Here is a 19,163-nt window from a genome sequence, read left to right as displayed (position 1 = left end):
CATAAAGTAATTTTTGTAACTTGCATACAAAGTTAGATGGATGTTTATCACTTACAAAGCCTAAAGGTTACTTCATATAGACTTCCTCTTGAAGAACACCATGCAGAAAAGCATTTTTGACATCTAATTGTCTAAGAGACAATTTGTAATGAGCTGCCAATGCAAGAACTAGCCTAATGGTCGTTAGTTTGACTACTGGACTGAAGGTTTCCCCATAGTCAATTCCTTCCTCTTGGCTATAACCTTTTGCTACTAACTTGGCTTTATATCTTGCTATGGAACCATTTGCATTCTTTTTTATTTTGTAAACCCATTTACAACCCGCTAGATTTTTTGTTAGTGGCAAAGGAACAAGAGACCAAGTCTGTTGAGAGTGCAAAGCATCTATTTATTCTTGCATTGCAGATTTCCACTATGGGATCTTGGTAGCTGCCTTAAATATTTTTGGTTCCAAAACTGTTGATGGTGAATCAACAATTGCAGACAAAACTTTTCTATTGATAATGCCACCTTTTGATCTTGTTTGCATTAGATGCAAATTCATTGATGTGGGGAAAACAACAGTGAGTTGTTCATGTTGAAAATCAGGATCCACAAAAACAGGTGACTGTGCAAATGAGTCAATTGTTGTGGTGAGACTTGGAAAGTGAGAAATAACAATGTCATTGATAGGGTTTTGAATTGAATCTAGGGCTCCGGATGCATCTATTTGTTAGGAATCTGTGGCACTAGATGATGATGCAAATAAAGATTCTGAGACACTAAATGAATTGTTATCCTCAGAGTGTGAAGATAATGACAATGATGAATACTCATGATATGAGGGTGACAATGTTTGAGTTTGTAATAAGATGCTTGGTAATGCAGTGATCTATATTTATACTGGTGTATGCAGAGAATTTGAGCTTTGTGCTTTTGAAGGGATAGTGTGATATGAAAATTTTGTTTCACCAAAATGAACATGCCTAGATACATATGTTTTATTTGTCTCAAGATTAAAACAAATAAAACTCTTGTAGTGACCTGCATACCCTAGAAAAATACAAATTTTGGTTTTTGGTTGAAACTTATCTGTGTTATATGGTTAAAGTAATGGAAATAGGCACATCCAAACACTTTTAGATGATTTATACCAAGCATTTGACCATATAATAGAAAATATGGAGATTTTATTTTTAGAGTAGCACAAGACATTCTATTTATCAAGTAGGTTGCAATGGCACAAGCATAAAACCAAAATTTGGAAGGAAGATGTGTAGTTTGTAATAGAGTGAATACAGTTTCAATAATGTGCAAGTGTTTCCTTTTTGCAAGACCATTTTGTTCTGGTGTATATGGGCAAGAAATTTGATGTATAATGCTATGATTCAAGAGATAGTTCTTAAACTTGGTGCTCAAATATTCACCACCACCATCACTTTGAAAAACTTTCATTTGTGCAGAGAATTGAGTACATAGATATGCATTGAACTGAACAATTACTGAAAATATTTCTGCTTTATTATGTAATGGAAATATCCATGTAAATCAAGTACATTCATGTATGAAACTTACATAGTACCTAAAACCTTCAACATATAACAAGGGATAAGGTCCCCACACATCACTGTGAATGTCTTCTAGAGGTTGTACAAACTTATTTGAAGAATACAAGAATGGAAGTTTTGTAAATTTTCCTTCTAAACAAGGTGTACAAATGTTTGCAGTAGTATCTTATGATTCAAGTACTTGATTATTGTGCAATATAACAAAAATAATTGCATTTGAGTCCTAGCCTCTTATGCCATAAGGTTGTATGTACTAGTTTTGCAAGATAGCATGCATGTTTGTGAGGTGATGCAAATAATAGCTTCTATGGTATGTAAAATGGAATAGGGTAATAACCATCCCCACACAGTCCCTTGGGTAGCATTGTCTCTATGATCTTGTCCTGAACCCAAAATGAAAATTCATCACATATAAACCTGTATCTATTTTCTTTGTAGAGTTAATAAATAGAGAGTAAATGTTGTGATAGCTTTGGTACATGAAGAACATTTTTGAACTCAAAGAGTATGATTTGAACATGCAACTTAGAAGAACCAATAATGGTAATAGCCAAACATGCACCACTAGTAGTAGTTATGGTATCTGTGCCTTGATGCTGAGTAGGTAACTCAAGATTGGCAAGCTCAGATGTCATATGAGAGGTTGCTCTAGTATCAACAATCCAAATTGATTTGGTGGAGCTAAAGGGTGATGATTAACATGCATTGCACTAAGAGAAGATGCATGAGCCCTCTCTTGATATGCAAAATTCCCTTTATGATAGCATTGAATAGCAGTATACCCAAACTTCCAGCAAATTTGGCACTGAACAGGTGATGATGAACCAATTGAATAACCTGTATGCCTTTGAAACAGTCAACTGTAACATGTCATTTTTACTGCAAATTTGACATGTTAGAATTTCTGAGGGATGATCAGGACAATTGGATTGATATAGTTTTGGAGCCCCAAGAATGCCAGAATTATTGGTTGGTGTGTTAAACCTTGACACTGAGTTGTAATTGAATTTGCCTCTGCCTTTGCCCCTATAGTTGTTGCCTCTGTATCCTCCATTGTAACCACCATTATAATTTTCATTATTATAGCTATTTTGATTTCCAGAGAAATAACTTTGACTGTTGGAACTATTAGATTGATTTGATCCACCCCCAGAAGATGAACCACAGTTACTTAAATCTATAGAGTTAGAATCAATAACCAATGTTTTTCCTTTTTGAGTTTGAGTACTTGCCATCATTGCTAATCCAAAAGACATATTTAATTCCAAAAACTAATTGATAGTTTCTTCTTCAGCAAGCAACTGAGATCGAAATTCTTTGATAAAGATACCATTTTCCATTCCTCTAATAACACGTCGAAATGTGTTGTATTCTGCAGTGAGTCCCTTGAGAGCAAGAATGATGATATCATCATCTTCAAAAGCAACTCCAGCTATTGCAAGATGATCTCTTGCATCTTTGATCTTTTGCAGATACTCGGAAACTGAATCAGAACCTTTCTTGATGTTTTGTAGCTCAGTCTTTAATTGAAAGATGCTTGCTTTTGTTACAGAATATAACCTTTCTTTTAGATTCACCCACATTTCATTAGGACTAGTGCTACCAATAATGCAAGAAAATGTTGTAGATGACAGAGTTGCAGTAATAAGTTGCATGATTGCATGATAGTGCATTTTCCAAAGTTGATAAACATCTGTCTTTACCCCTTCAACAGTTGAATCATTGACAAATCTTGGTGGACGAATTCCACAATTCCATGTGCTTCATGAAGCAATTTGATTTGAAAACTCCATGTTAAGTAATTGGTGTCATCCAATTTCACTGTAATAGATGTTGGCACTGTTGGAATGAGGTTGGTGATTGGTGATTGAACAATTCTCTAGATGTGCTGCTGTAACCAACTCTGCAAAAAGCAAGAAATTTCTTCATTGATGCTTTTAATCAAACAGTTGATCTTCGTGAACAAGAACTCCAATTTTCTTGTGAATTTGATGATGAGTTTTGCCCAATTGTATCTCAGAAGTTGTACAAACTAGAGGATTTAGAAGAGAAGAGAATGGAGATTTCAAGAAGAATGCGGAAGCGCTAAATCGTGTCTTGGCGATGCTACCATGTGAGAACTGCAGAAAATGCAAAAGAAATGTAATAGAAATGCAGAGGAAGTTTGAGAAAAAGAGAGCTTGTGGGCTTTTGAGAATTGATCTTTCTTGATTGCCAAGTAGCTGTTACAAAGGGTCTTTTATACTATACTATTACAAAGCTTGCTTATTAAGCTAATGCAATGTGTAAAACCTCCTTATTTCAACAAACCACACTTTTAACAAACTGCAACTCTAACAACTTTTGTATAACAACCCTTCGTATCCATTGACATGTGACATGATCTTAACCATTGTTTCCTCTTCACTTGGATCACTAGCTTGACTAGCTTTGATATTCTTACAACCATTACATTCGAGAAAAAGTGCTAGCCAAGGCTATCTCAGTTCATTTTATTTGCACACAAGACCATATTATAGATATTTGCACCAAAACTCTTTCAAAGCACATATTCCAGTTTCTGAGATCCAAAATGTCTCTTCAAAGTCCTCAGTTCAATTTGAGGGGGATGTTAAGGATAGTTTTGTAAACGACTCGGTTGATATAAAACTTAGAGTTGTTTGTTTGTTGGGATAGTTGTAACAGGTGGCTAATTAGTTGGAATGCAATAGTCATTTGATAAGTGTGAAAGGTTGTATATATACAACAATATTATAACATTATTAGTCATTCAATGAAATTCACATTTGCTAACATCTGCTTCGGCTAATTAAGGATGACTCACTTGATTATTGTAGATAGTATTAGGTTGACAATATTGCAAGTCCAGTATGGACGCTGAAAATAGGCTGGCCAATCTTTTTGGAAAGGCTCACTTCGGCTTTTGCTAGCTGATTTATTTGTTTATTTATTTATTTATTTATTTTTGTGACATTTGAATATTTGATAGCAGGTACAAGACTAACTGATATGGAAATCCATTGGTGTTTTTTGTTCGGGTAAATAACCATAGAGATAACATACTATTTGCATCTGCGTTCCTTGCTAATGAGACTAGTGAGTCTTATGAATGGTTGTTGAGGACATTTCTGTCTGCTATGAAAGGGCAGAAGCCCATCTCTGTGTTGACTGATGGCGATGAAGGCATAAGTTGCCATATTTATAAAATCCTACCTGATTGTCATCACCGACTCTGTGCTTCAAATGTCAAAAAGACTGCTAAGGACAACTTGCAAATACTGGAACGAGTAACTCTATTCAAGAGCTGTATGTATGAGCTAATGCGTCCAGAAGAATTCGATCTTCGTTGGCAACACATGCTTGAAACATTTGGTTTCCAAAATGATGATTGGATGGAGACAATGCATTTGAAGGAGGAAAGATGGGCAATTGCATTTTTGGTGGACTCCAAAGTATTTAACGCGTTGAAAGCATTAACCAATGCATGAAGGATTTCTTTGGACGCAACGAATTGAAGCTATTTAAATGTATTCCCCAACTTGATAAAGTCGTCATACAACAAACACAAATGTGCAATGAGTGATTTTAAGGTGAAGACCTCCACTCGGGACCCAATTACCCAACTTTATGATTTGGAGGAACACACTGCCACCATATACACAGAGGGAGTGATTTGAAAGGGTTCTGATACATATTAAATTAGTTGGTGGACTGATATCTAAACCTCCTGTAGTTTTTAGCGAATGTAGCATTTTCTCACTATCAAAATAAGGCCAAGTTGGAGGTGAGTGGACAGTTCTTTTGCACACAGAAGACGGTATTCGGCTCAATTGCACATGCAAAATGTTTGAATCTGAAGGCCTCCCATGTTCTCATATGTTGTGTTATGAAAGACAAGGATGTGAAGTAGATACCAGAGCTTATAATTAAGAAGTGAGTGAGAGCAACTTAGTGCGAGGCTTGAAGATGTTTGGAAGAAACATGAAGCCGCCGGTGTCACTCTTGGGGCGCATGAAAACATTGTTAAAGTTCCTAAGATTGTTGAATCAAAAGGCAAGCAAACCATGACGCTTGGGGAAGGTGTGAAGGCAGAGCGCAAAGATCCTCGTTCTGGCGAATGCAAACAAACAGAACTGTCATTCAAGCCAAGGAGGTGTGCCTAGAAACTCCTCAATGGAAGACATGGATGATTTTGATCGTGGCGTAGCATATGCTGAGGCTCCAACTACCCGAACTCCCTCAGCTGAATCCCAAGTAATGAATACTCAGTTTTTTTTATCAAGCACGGATGAACATGAGAGTGAGTATACTACCGGATCAACGTTCTCCCAAGAGGGTGAAAGCCACCAATAAACTGCCGGTTCGATAACCAATTGCCAGCAAAGTGTGCAATTTCAAGTTCCACACAAAAATTGAAAACTGAAAAGTTATATATACTAAAGCCGAATGAGAAAAACATTGTTCGTAAGAAACAGTGTTCTGACCCTTTTGCCCTCATTTTTAATGTTTTCGTGTTCCTACTTTTTATACCTCTACAGTGAAATTCCCAAATTGCCCTACAGGCATACGTGTATATGGAATAAAGGTTTTGCACGCGTGGCATGTCAGGGAGATTTCTCTGCAGCGCTGTTTCCTTCCTCTTCCACTCCGAATTGATACTGAATACTGCTCAACCAAATTTTCTCACCATCTCGTTCTGTACTTGTCCACCTCTTCATTCGTGCTGCACCATGAATCGAAACAAAAAACTACTCATCCAAATCAATTTCAGTTAACCCAAATTTCTCCAGACTGTTGGAATCAGTTTGCTTTTGCTATTGCTAATCTACAGGTAAAGCTTAAATTTACATACAATTTTTTATTTTTCTTGATTGGAATTTGGAAAGAATTAGTTGTTCTTGGAAAGAACTAGAAAATTGGACAAGGGAAATGGGAAAGAGAGGAAATGCGTGCAAATGGGTTTGGGAAAAGGACTTTTCTTTGGCATTCGCTTTTGGCCTTCATTCTTTCTGCGTTTGCTTGTCCTCATTTTTCTCAGGAACCAAACAGAAAATAAAAAGCACTTAGAAAAAAGAAAAGGAAAATCACAAGATTAAGAACCTGGGACTGCAACAATCGAGCTTCTATGGCGAAATATCGATTGGGTTCCGTTCGATCTTCGGTGCTTCTTCTGCATTGAAAAAGTTGAGGTTTTTCTGCGTGATTTTTGTGTACTTATAAATTCTGGAAGAAAGTGGAGAGAGAAAGGAATATGCTTTGGGTGCGAAATGGGAACACTATTCCAAATTCGCCCTCAATCCCAAAGTTTAGTAATTTATGCAATTTTTGTCGAAATTTCTGTTTTTTTTTTCTTCTGAAAATTGTTTAAAAAAAAAGAGGATAGGAGCAGTAAAAAGAATCTACTGAAAATATTTGTTTTGGAAGACTATATTTTGATTGGATGAGCTTTGTTTTCCTTTTTTGATCTTATTGATTTTTTTTTTTTCCTTTTCTCCATTTGGGCTAAATAGTTCTCAAACTTCCAAGCGATTATCGATAATCGTTGTTGCTGTGAATAAATTTAGTCAACGACTTACTAAAACACCAATTCTCCATAGCCAGAGCACTATTAGATGACGCTGGATCTGCCAAAAAAACATTGGGATAGACTAGGCTCACAAGGAAATTTGAGCTTTCGTCAGATAAAATATCTTTTTTTTTTTTTTTAATTCATGTTAATTTGCAGAAATTTGAGCTTTTTTTTTTAATTTATGTTATAGCATCCCTAGTGAGGGGTTCTATATGGGGCTGGGAAAGTGGTGGATATAGTCTATTTTAGAGCTCCGAGAAATCTTTGGGACTTTATAAAATAATTTCTCCCAATGAGTGGACTATATCTTTCGGGTTCTACATGAGACTATATATATTTATTTATGTTGTAATTTGATTAAGCGATGATTATTTTTTTATTATTTTTTTATGTTAGCTTTTCTTAAGTTAATTCAAATATCTTTAATCGTTGATTACAAGTGTTTAAATATGTACGATAATAGATTTTGCACAAAAAAATATATTTTGAAGAATATGAGTTTGATAGTTTGTTGTTATGGTAACAGAACTAAAAAAAACATAAACCATAAAACAAAAAACTTGAAAATTTTGAAAAGAGGCGTTCGATATGAAGCTAGCGATTAGTAGCAGAAACTATTGCTAATGCGCTAGCGACAGTTATTCATAACAATCGGTATCTAAGTACTGATCGTATCCTTTTCTATTTCATTTATTTTGGGGGTGCTATCCACACACCCTATTTTACTTCTCTCACACCTCTTAGTAATTTATGTCCGTTGATCTTTTTTAATTCATCCGTTCCAACGGCCGAAAATTAAAAACGTGTGTGAAAAGTAAAATGAGGTGTGTGAATATCACACCCCTTTATTTATTTGGAAGCAAGTTTACGATTTATTGAGCAACAAATGTATAGTTAGTAGACTATTTAAGTCGAAAACTAAAAAAATAAGTGAAAAATATAGTGGGGAGGCCCAAAACATTGTTAAAATGGCGTTCCACCCTCAAGAATATAACAAAAAGTATTACTATAATCTTCAAACTACATGGTGAGGTTAAGGTGAAAAATTAATAACGATTTATGTACGAAGTTGTAGAAACTGACTAAAAACTGTTTTAAATACGACCGGGCGAAGATGAAAATAAATAGATTGAAAGATGATTTAAATACGACTGGGCGAGGATCGGTAGCGTGGTATCGATCTTTCCCAATTTCATTTTTATTTATTTATTTTTCTGTTTTTTGTTTATTCCTTTGAGTTTTTTCTTCATACATTACTTTATCTAAGTAACAACTATTAAATTCAAATATCTTTAATCGTTGATTACAAGTGTTTGAATATGTACGATAATAGATTTTGTATTAAAAAATATATTTTGAAGAATATGAGTTTGATAGTTTATTGTTATGGTAACAGAACTAAAATAAACATAAAGCATAAAACAAAAAACTTGAAAATTTTGAAAAGAGGAGTTCGGTATAAAGCTAGCGATTCATAGTCGAAACTATTGCTAACGCGCTAGCAACAGTTCTTGCTGACAATCGGTATCAAGTAACTGATCGTATCCTTTTCTATTACATTTATTTTGGGGTGTGCTATCCACACATCCTATTTTACTTCTCTCACACGTCTTGATAATTTCTGTCCGTTGATCTTTTTTAATTCATCCGATCCGACGATCAAAAATTAAAAACATGTGTGAGAAGTAAAATGAAGTGTGTGGATATCACACCCCTTTATTTATTTGGAAGCAAGTTTACGATTGATTGAGCAACAAATGTATATTTAGTAAACTATTTAAGTTGAAACTAAAAAAATAAGTGAAAAAAATATAGTAGGTAGGCCCAAAACATTGTTAAAATGGTGTTCCACCCTCAAGAATATAACAAAAAGTATTACTATAATCTTCAAATTACATGGTGAGGTGAAGGTGAAAAATTAACAATAAATAGATTGAATGATGATTTAAATACGAATAGGCGTGGATCGGTAGCGTGGTATCGATCTTTCCCAATTCCATTTTTTAAATTTATTTTCTGCTTTTTTGTTTATTCCTTTGAGTTTTTTCTTCGTACATTACTTTATCTGAGTATCAACTATTAAATTCAAATATCTTTAATAGTTGATTACAAGTGTTTAAATATGTACGATAATAGATTTTGCACTAAAAAATATATTTTGAAGAATATGAGTTTGATAGTTTGTTGTTATGGTAACAGAACTAAAAGAAACATAAACCATAAAACAAAAAACTTGAAAATTTTGAAAAGAGGCGTTCGGTATGGAGCTAGCGATTTTTAGTAGAAACTATTGCTAATAAGCTAGCGACAGTTATTCATAACAATCGGTATCTAAGTACTGATCGTATCCTTTTCTATTTCATTTATTTTGGGGGTGTTATCCACACACCCTATTTTACTTCTCTCACACCTCTTAGTAATTTATGTCCGTTGATCTTTTTTAATTCATCCGATCCAACGGCCGAAAATTAAAAACGTGTGTGAGAAGTAAAATGAGGTGTGTGGATATCACACCCCTTTATTTATTTGGAAGCAAGTTTCCGATTTATTGAACAACAAATGTATATTTAGTAGACTATTTAAGTCGAAAACTAAAAAAATAAGTGAAAAATATAGTGGGGAGGCCCAAAACATTGTTAAAATGGTGTTCCACCCTCAAGAATATAACAAAAAGTATTACTATAATCTTCAAACTACATGGTGAGGTGAAGGTGAAAAATTAACAACGATTTATGTACGAAGTTGTAGAAACTGACTAAAAACTGTTTTAAATACGACCGGGCGAAGGTGAAAATAAATAGATTGAAAGATGATTTAAATACGACTGGGCGAGGATCGGTAGCGTGGTATCGATCTTTCCCAATTCCATTTTTATTTATTTATTTTTCTGTTTTTTGTTTATTCCTTTGAGATTTTTCATCGTACATTACTTTATCTAAGTAACAACTATTAAATTCAAATATCTTTAATCGTTGATTACAAGTGTTTGAATATGTACGATAATAGATTTTGCATTAAAAAATATATTTTGAAGAATATGAGTTTGATAGTTTGTTGTTATGGTAACAGAACTAAAATAAACATAAAGCATAAAACAAAAAACTTGAAAATTTTGAAAAGAGGAGTTCGGTATAAAGCTAGCGATTCATAGTCGAAACTATTGCTAACGCGCTAGCGACAGTTCTTGCTGACAATCGGTATCAAGTAACTGATCGTATCCTTTTCTATTTCATTTATTTTGGGGTGTACTATCCACACATCCTATTTTACTTCTCTCACACGTCTTGATAATTTATGTCCGTTGATCTTTTTTAATTCATTCGATCCGACGGTCAAAAATTAAAAACATGTGTGAGAAGTAAAATGAAGTGTGTGGATATCACACCCCTTTATTTATTTGGAAGTAAGTTTACGATTTATTGAGCAACAAATATATATTTAGTAAACTATTTAAGTTGAAACTAAAAAAATAAGTGAAAAAAATATAGTAGGTAGGTCCAAAACATTGTTAAAATGGTGTTCCACCCTCAAGAATATAAAAAAAAGTATTACTATAATCTTCAAATTACATGGTGAGGTGAAGGTGAAAATTTAACAATGATTTATGTACGAAGTTCTAGAAACTGACGTAAAACTGTTTTAAATACGACTGGGCGAAGGTGAAAATTAATAGATTGAACGATGATTTAAATACGACTGGGCGAGGATCGGTAGCGTGGTATCGATCTTTCCCAATTCCATTTTTGAAATTTATTTTCTGTTTTTTTGTTTATTCCTTTGAGTTTTTTCTTCGTACATTACTTTATCTGAGTAACAAGTATTAAATTCAAATATCTTTAATCGTTGGTTACAAGTGTTTAAATATGTACCATAATAGATTTTGTATTAAAAAATATATTTTAAAGAATATGAGTTTGATAGTTTGTTGTTATGGTAACAGAACTAAAATAAACATAAGCATAAAACAAAAAACTTGAAAATTTTGAAAAGATGGGTTTGGTATGAACCTAGCGATTCGTTGTGGGAACTATTACTAACGCTAGCGACAATTCTTGCGGACAATCAGTAGTAAATTAATGATCGTATCCTTTTCTATTTCATTTATTTTGGGGTGTGCTATCAACACACCCTATTTTTCTTCTCTCACACCTCTTGATAATTTCTGTTTGTTGATCTTTTTTAATTCATCCTATTCGACGGCCAAAAATTAAAAACATGTGTGAGAAGTAAAATGAGGTATGTGGATGTCACACCTGTTTATTTATTTGGAAGCAAGTTTACGATTTATTAATCAACAAATGTATATTTAGTAAACTATTTAAGTTGAAAACGAAAAAAATAAGTGAAAAATATAGTAGGTAGGCCCAAAACATTGTTAAAATGGTGTTCCACCCTCAAGAATATAACAAAAAGTATTACTATCATCTTCAAATTACATGGTGAAGTGAAGGTGAAAAATTAACAACCATTTATGCACGAAGTTGTAGAAATTGACTAAAAACTGTTTTAAATACGACTGGGCGAAGGTGAAAATAAATAAAGGGGTGTGATATCCACACACCTCATTTTACTTCTCACACACGTTTTTAATTTTCGGCCGTTGGATCGGATGAATTAAAAAAGTTAACGGACATAAATTACTAAGAGGTGTGAGAGAAGTAAAATAGGGTGTGTGGATAGCACCCCCAAAATAAATGAAATAGAAAAGGATACGATCAGTACTTAGATACCGATTGTTGTAAATAACTGTCGCTAGCGTATTAGCAATAGTTTTTAAAAAAAATCGCTAGCTTCATACCGAACGCCTCTTTTCAAAATTTTCAAGTTTTTTGTTTTATGGTTTATGTTTATTTTAGTTCTGTTACCATAACAACAAACTATCAAACTCATATTCTTCAAAATATATTTTTTAGTGCAAAATCTATTATCGTAAATATTTAAACACTTGTAATCAATGATTAAAGATATTTGAATTTAATAGTTGTTACTCAAATAAAGTAATGTACGAAGAAAAAACTCAAAGGAATAAACAAAAAAGCAGAAAATAAATTTAAAAAATGGAATTGGGAAAGATCGATACCACGCTACCGATCCACGCCTATTTGTATTTAAATCATCGTTCAATCTATTTATTTTCACCTTCGCCCAGTCGCATTTAAAACAGTTTTAAGTCAGTTTCTAGAACTTCGTACATAAATCATTGTTAATTTTTCACATTCACCTCACCATGTAATTTGAAGATTATAGTAATACTTTTTGTTATATTCTTGAGGGTGGAACACCATTTTAACAATGTTTTGGGCATACCTACTATATTTTTTTCACTTATTTTTTTAGTTTCAACTTAAATAGTTTACTAAATATACATTTGTTGCTCAATAAATCGTAAACTTGCTTCCAAATAAATAAAGGGGTGTGATATCCACACACTTCATTTTACTTCTCACACATGTTTTTAATTTTTGGGCGTCGGATCGGATGAATTAAAAAAGATCAACGGACAGACATTATCAAAAGATGTGAGAGAAGTAAAATAGGATGTGTGGATAGCACACCCCAAAATAAATGAAATAGAAAATGATACGATCAGTTACTTGATACCGATTGTCAGCAAGAACTGTCGCTAGCGCGTTAGCAATAGTTTCGACTATGAATCGCTAGTTTTATACCGAACTCCTCTTTTCAACATTTTCAAGTTTTTTGTTTTATGCTTTATGTTTATTTTAGTTCTGTTACCATAACAACAAACTATCAAACTCATATTCTTCAAAATATATTTTTGAATGCAAAATCTATTATCGTACCTACTTAAACACTTGTAATCAACGATTAAAGATATTTGAATTTAATAGTGGTTACTCAGATAAAGTAATGCACGAAGAAAAAACTCAAAGGAATAAACAAAAAAGCAGAAAATAAATTTAAAAAATGGGATTGGGAAAAATCGATACCACGCTACCGATCCTCGCCCAGTCGTATTTAAATCATTGTTAAATCTATTTATTTTCACCTTCGCCCAGTCGTATTTAAAACAGTTTTAAATCAGTTTCTAGAACTTCGTACATAAATCATTGTTAATTTTTTACCTTCACCTCACCATGTAATTTGAAGATTATAGTAATACTCTTTGTTATATTCTTGAGGGTGCAACGCCATTTTAACAATGTTTTGGGCCTACCTACTATATTTTTTTCACTTATTTTTTTAGTTTCAACTTAAATAGTTTACTAAATATACATTTGTTGCTTAATAAATCGTAGACTTGCTTCCAAATAAATAAAGGGGTGTGATATCCACACATTTAATTTTACTTCTCACACATGTTTTTAATTTTTGGCCGTCGGATCGGATGAATTAAAAAAGATCAACGGACAGAAATTATCAAGACGTGTGAGAGAAGTAAAATAGGATGTGTGGATAGCACACCCCAAAATAAATGAAATAGAAAAGGATACGATCAGTTACTTGATACCGATTGTCAGCAAGAACTGTCGCTATCGCGTTAGCAATAGTTTCGACTATGAATCGCAAGCTTTATACCGAACTCCTCTTTTCAAAATTTTCAAGTTTTTTGTTTTATACTTTATGTTTATTTTAGTTCTGTTACCATAACAACAAACTATCAAACTCATATTCTTCAAAATATATTTTTGAATGCAAAATCTATTATCGTACATATTCAAACACTTGTAATCAACGATTAAAGATATTTGAATTTAATAGTTGTTACTTAGATAAAGTAATGTACGAAGAAAAAACTCAAAGGAATAAACGAAAAACAGAAAAATAAATAAATAAAAATGGAATTGGGAAAGATCGATACCACTCTACCGATCCTCGCCCAGTCGTATTTAAACCATCTTTCAATCTATATATTTTCACCTTCGCCCCGTCGTATTTAAAACAGTTTTTAGTCAGTTTCTACAACTTCGTACATAAATCGTTGTTAATTTTTCACCTTCACCTCACCATGTAGTTTGAAGATTATAGTAATACTTTTTGTTATATTCTTGAGGGTGGAACGCCATTTTAACAATGTTTTGGACCTCCCCACTATATTTTTCACTTATTTTTTTAGTTTTCGACTTAAATAGTCTACTAAATATATATTTGTTGCTCAATAAATCGTAAACTTGCTTCCAAATAAATAAAGGGGTGTGATATTCACACACCTCATTTTACTTTTCACACACGTTTTTAATTTTCGGCCGTTGGATCGGATGAATTAAAAAAGATCAACGGACATAAATTACTAAGAGGTGTGAGAGAAATAAAATAGGGTGTGTGGATAGCACTCCCAAAATAAATGAAATAGAAAAGGATACGATCAGTACTTAGATACCGATTGTTATGAATAACTGTCGCTAGCGCATTAGCAATAGTTTCTACTACGAATCGCTAGCTTCATATCGAACGCCTCTTTTCAAAATTTTCAAGTTTTTTGTTTTATGGTTTATGTTTATTTTAGTTCTGTTACCATAACAACAAACTATCAAACTCATATTCTTCAAAATATATTTTTTAGTGCAAAATCTATTATCGTACATATTTAAACACTTGTAATCAACGATTAAAGATATTTGAATTAACTTAAGAAAAGCTAACATAAAAAAATAATAAAAAAATCTATGACCGAAATGTAGCTTTTGTTTCTTGAATAAAAAATCAATTGAAATTGGTCTATGCATTTCACAAAAAATGAAGCATTGGTTATTGATGCCAAAGTCTGAGAATTTTCATCAAAATCAAGGACGTGCTATTAATGGATAATTGTGGTGTTCCCGATTTACTCGTTAAAAGGATCCCATGTGATTCGATGGAAATTATTAGGGAGTTGACATCAAAGACCAATGCTAAAAGTTTTGTCAAATTTAGATACCAATTTTAATTGATTTGGAAATTATTGGGGAGTTGGCATCAAAGACCAATGCTCAATGTTTTGTCAAATTTAGATGCCAATTTTAATTGACATTAGAGTAGACAAAGCTACGAATCGATCATAATTTTGAGATCCATACTACAAATTTTCTTCATATCTATGGAAAAAAGATGAAATCTTTAAAACAAATAAGTTGAGATTTAATGTGGTGTTTTTTTTTCTCTGAGAGATCACTACCTCAGATTTAGTTGACAAAATATCCCCAAAGTGTTTCATTTGTTCAGCGGGTGAATGCTTGTCAGTCTCAGCTCCCAATATTGCAGTAGGAACCTTAACCTCTGCATAAACATGTCCTTAAACCTTAATCAATCGGTTACAATTGATTTTTACTTCACTTTGTTGAAATTATGTCAACTTCGTAAAAAATAGGCGGAATGTTAGGAAAGAGGAATGCGACACTTATGCTCGGATTTGGATCCTCTCCTGAGCAGGGGGTCCGAATCCTCCTGACCCAATAACACGGACAGTTGAATTTTGATCCAACAGCTACAAACAGAGGGTTCCTCTAAAAGTTATAATAATTGTAGCCGTTGGATCGAAATCCAACAGCCCGTGTTATAGGGTCAGGAGGATTTGAATCCTCTGCTCAGGAGAGGATCCAAATATCTTATGTTCGACAACCAAAAATACCCTTCTCTCTTTTGCTTTGATGGACCCCATATAATCAAAATTTTTGCTATGTTAAAATTGACAGAATCTCATAAAAGTGGAGCAGAAATCGAGTTTCAAGGTGTAAAATGACGATATTTTGTTCTAGCAAAAAAGTGAAACTAATTTGAGTTCCAAGTTGTATACCAAAAAAATAAGCCTGTCAATTATTCTTGTTTTGGTACAACCAACCAACTTTTCACTTCACATACTTGGTAAGCCAATTTAACATGTCCAAATGAGCCTCCTCAGCTCTCTTGACTGCCATTTCATCCTCAGAATTGTACTTTGTTGTCCATCCATGAGCCGCTCCAGGATATATTTTCACAAAGCTATCAAACAGCTGCAAACATTGCATATCATGGAGTGAATTTTAATACAAAAAGCACAATTTGAAAAACCAAAGTAGTGTGATTATGATTATACTTAGAGTGAATAGGACCATTGGTTCTTAAACTATGACCGAAATGTAGCTTTTGGTTCTTGAATAAAAAATCTATTGAAATTGGTAGATGCATTTCACAAAAAATGAAGCATTGGCTATTGATGCCAAAGTCTGTGAGAATTTTCATCAAAATCAAGGACGTGCTATTAATGGATAATTGTGATGTTCCCGATTTACTCGTTAAAAGGATTAGGGAGTTGACGTCAAAGACCAATGCTCAAAGTTTTGTCAAATTTAGATACCAATTTTAATTGATTTGGAAATTATTGGGGAGTTGGCATCAAAGACCAATGCTCAATGTTTTGTCAAATTTAGATGCCAATTTTAATTGACTTTAGAGTAGACAATGCTACGAATCGATCATAATTTTGAGATCCATACTACAAATTTTCTTTATACGTATGGAAAAAAGATGAAATCTTTGAAACAAATAAGTTGAGATTTAATGTGGTGTTTTTTTTTTCTCTGAGAGATCACTACCTCAGATTTAGTTGACAAAATATCCCCAAAGTGTTTCATTTGTTCAGCGGGTGAATGCTTGTCAGTCTCAGCTCCCAATATTGCAGTAGGAACCTTAACCTCTGCATAAACATGTCCTTAAACCTTAATCAATCGGTTACAAATAGTTGTGTTCAGATTAAATAGCAGGGTCACAAAACTTACGATCGATTTCCTCATCTGTTAATCGACCAGGATGCAGTATTACAGCGGCCTGAATCTCGTCGGTTTTCCCTAGTTTCACCGCCACATTCCCTGAATCAGATGGTTGCAACGCACATTTTATCAGATTAACCACTTCATGTTCTCTATCAACAAGTAGTTCATCCGAACGTTGAAAATTTTAACTACCTCCCCAGCAAAAGCCTGCAGCTCCGATGGCGGAAACGCCTTGACTCTTCAGAGCAGCAATCAACGGTTTTGCATCTTCACATCCTCTCTCCTAAAGCATTCCAAAAGACATGTAAGTGGTACATAAAATCCATCCAAGTGTTCTATTTCTGCTTTACTTTCAGAGCCGGAAATGTCTAATTGTAAAATGGTGTGACAATTTAGACTTACCGTGCTATGAATTTTGAACCATATCTCAGCATCGAACTGCGGGTTAGCGGGATTAACAGGGTCGCCATAAAAGAAATCAGGAACTACCGCCAAAAATCCGGCTGCAGCAACTTTATCCGCTATTTTTCTTCTCAGGAAAATATATATATATACACACACACACACATGTGAATACTTTCATTTCATGTAATAAGTAATTAATTAGTTAATAGAATCTACTTCTTGAGAAAAACTTGCATGTATTCGTTTCATGAAATGCGTCTTTCACATATAAGTAATAAAGCAAATGTGAAAGATCGACCGTTTCATAAGACGGAGTGTCGATAGAGATTTACCCTATCAAAACGTACAAGACATAATTGGTTAATCAAGCAAAAGAAATAATTGGGGAAAAGAATCATACCTCAGATTTAGGTTTTCATAGCCTGCAAAATCATAACACAAACGAACGAACCAACATTGTTACAAAACAATATACTTCCATAAATTTCAAAATTTTAACTTAAAAACAAGTTAAAGAAAAAAGGTTGATACCCCAAATATCGGAGATTAGAAGGATTGCAAGCTTGGATTCAGATGGGCCAGCGACGTAGGTCATAAGGCCCCCAAGTTGTAGGAGAGTCCCAGGTCCGGAGGTTGAGCTCAGTGGCGGCGGGTTGTTGAAGCATTCACTGTTAGCTGCCATTTTTGGAGTTTGGGATGTTATTCGGACGAGTGTTTCCAGACAGCGCGCAGCAGAAAAGTTGACTATATATCAAATTTTTTTGGGTGGGGGAGGGAGGGAGGGAGGGAGGGAGGGAGAGAGAGAGGTGACAAACGTCAGTTCCTATGTGTCACAGAAAGATCCTTTGCTACTTTCTAAAATTATTAAAAAGTGGCGGCTTGGCCTATGAAAGAGAATCAAATATTTTCATATGACAGTGTACTTATAGTATCACCATCAATCAGAAAAGAAAAATAATATTCTCACGCTTAAGACGAAAAATGATTCCAGCATACTTTATTTTTTCCTTCAATTATTCAACACGCTCTATTTAATTCCCTTTTTTTATTTATCAATCCTAGTGGGTAGCTAAAAAAAGAAATAAGCTTGTGCATGAAGACAAAAGCAGTTGATGAAAATCGCTATCCTAAAAAGTTTGAGTGGAAGTTTCCATGCATTGGAGTCAAATGTCACAGTGACGCTATTATTAATGTTGGACATTTTTAGGCTCGTATAACAGCATATGTCGGAAGGAAGTCATGAAAAAGATCAAGGGAGAATTGAGAAGCCCAGGGCCCAAGAGATTTAGAAGAGAATATTCCAGAGCACTAAAGTCAACCGTCTATGAGCTCATCCTGACTAGGATACATGAAGAGTTTTTCGACTGTCAGGGGCACGTGGGCAGGCTGACAGCTTTATAGCACAAGTTTCTAGGAACAAGTCTACCCAAATGTCAATCAGGGCATGTGGCGGCCCATAGTCAAAGACCTAGGATGAAACATAAAGGTGTTTGGGTTGGCGCTCAGAGAGACAGGGTTGGATAACCCAAGGCCGAGCGCCCTGCTTGGCCCGCATCACTCTGAAAAGGCGTGCCATCTCAACTGGACACATGTTACTTCATTGCCGAATATCTAGTTGATAGGTAAAAATATGTTAGTATGCTAGTTTACGTAGGTGGCACATTAAATGCCAACTTGATAAAACTCAAGACTGAGGGTGAGATCCTATATAAAAGGATGGAACCTCCTGTATTGGGGTGGGACGACTAAAAGGAAGGAGAGTTCATGTATTAGCGGAGCGCAATTTTTAGTTTTAAAATCAATATAACCCGAGCAGCACAATGGATGCAATGTAACCTTGAGTGGTGAACTACTTAAATCTTTGATTTTTTAACCTGCATATTTTGAACGCTAAAAGCTGCAAAAGAAAAAGTTCCACTAAAATTTTAAGAACATTTTATCAAAAAGGTGTTT

General features: G+C 34.1%; 1 protein-coding gene across 1 annotated transcript; it reads right to left on the bottom strand.

Annotated features, from left to right (window-relative positions):
* Positions 1–15,748: 15,748 nt before the first annotated feature.
* On the bottom strand, positions 15,749–17,933 carry LOC137736161 (endo-1,3;1,4-beta-D-glucanase-like). Its single transcript, XM_068475485.2, has 7 exons — positions 17,742–17,933; positions 17,611–17,632; positions 17,208–17,334; positions 16,998–17,088; positions 16,812–16,901; positions 16,629–16,729; positions 15,749–16,046 (listed from the first exon to the last, which is right to left on the bottom strand). Exons 1-7 carry the CDS (start codon positions 17,890–17,892, stop codon positions 15,903–15,905), a joined length of 726 nt encoding a protein of 241 aa, XP_068331586.1. The 5' UTR covers positions 17,893–17,933; the 3' UTR covers positions 15,749–15,902.
* Positions 17,934–19,163: the final 1,230 nt, after the last annotated feature.

This window comes from Pyrus communis, chromosome 13 (genome assembly GCF_041283825.1).
Source record: "Pyrus communis isolate YQ-2024b chromosome 13, ASM4128382v1, whole genome shotgun sequence".
Classification (NCBI taxonomy): domain Eukaryota; kingdom Viridiplantae; phylum Streptophyta; class Magnoliopsida; order Rosales; family Rosaceae; genus Pyrus; species Pyrus communis.
This window is presented reverse-complemented; position numbering and strand designations above follow the sequence as displayed.

Bases quoted from the DNA above. Each gene is read 5' to 3' on its own strand.
- LOC137736161 (XM_068475485.2), bottom strand. From the start codon at position 17,892: ATGGCAGCTAACAGTGAATGCTTCAACAACCCGCCGCCACTGAGCTCA. The intron at 17,633-17,741 runs GTATCAACCTTT...ATGATTTTGCAG, and splicing joins TCTAATCTCCGATATTTGGG to GCTATGAAAACCTAAATCTG. The intron at 16,730-16,811 runs GTAAGTTTTGTG...ATGTTTATGCAG, and splicing joins AACAGATGAGGAAATCGATC to AGGTTAAGGTTCCTACTGCA.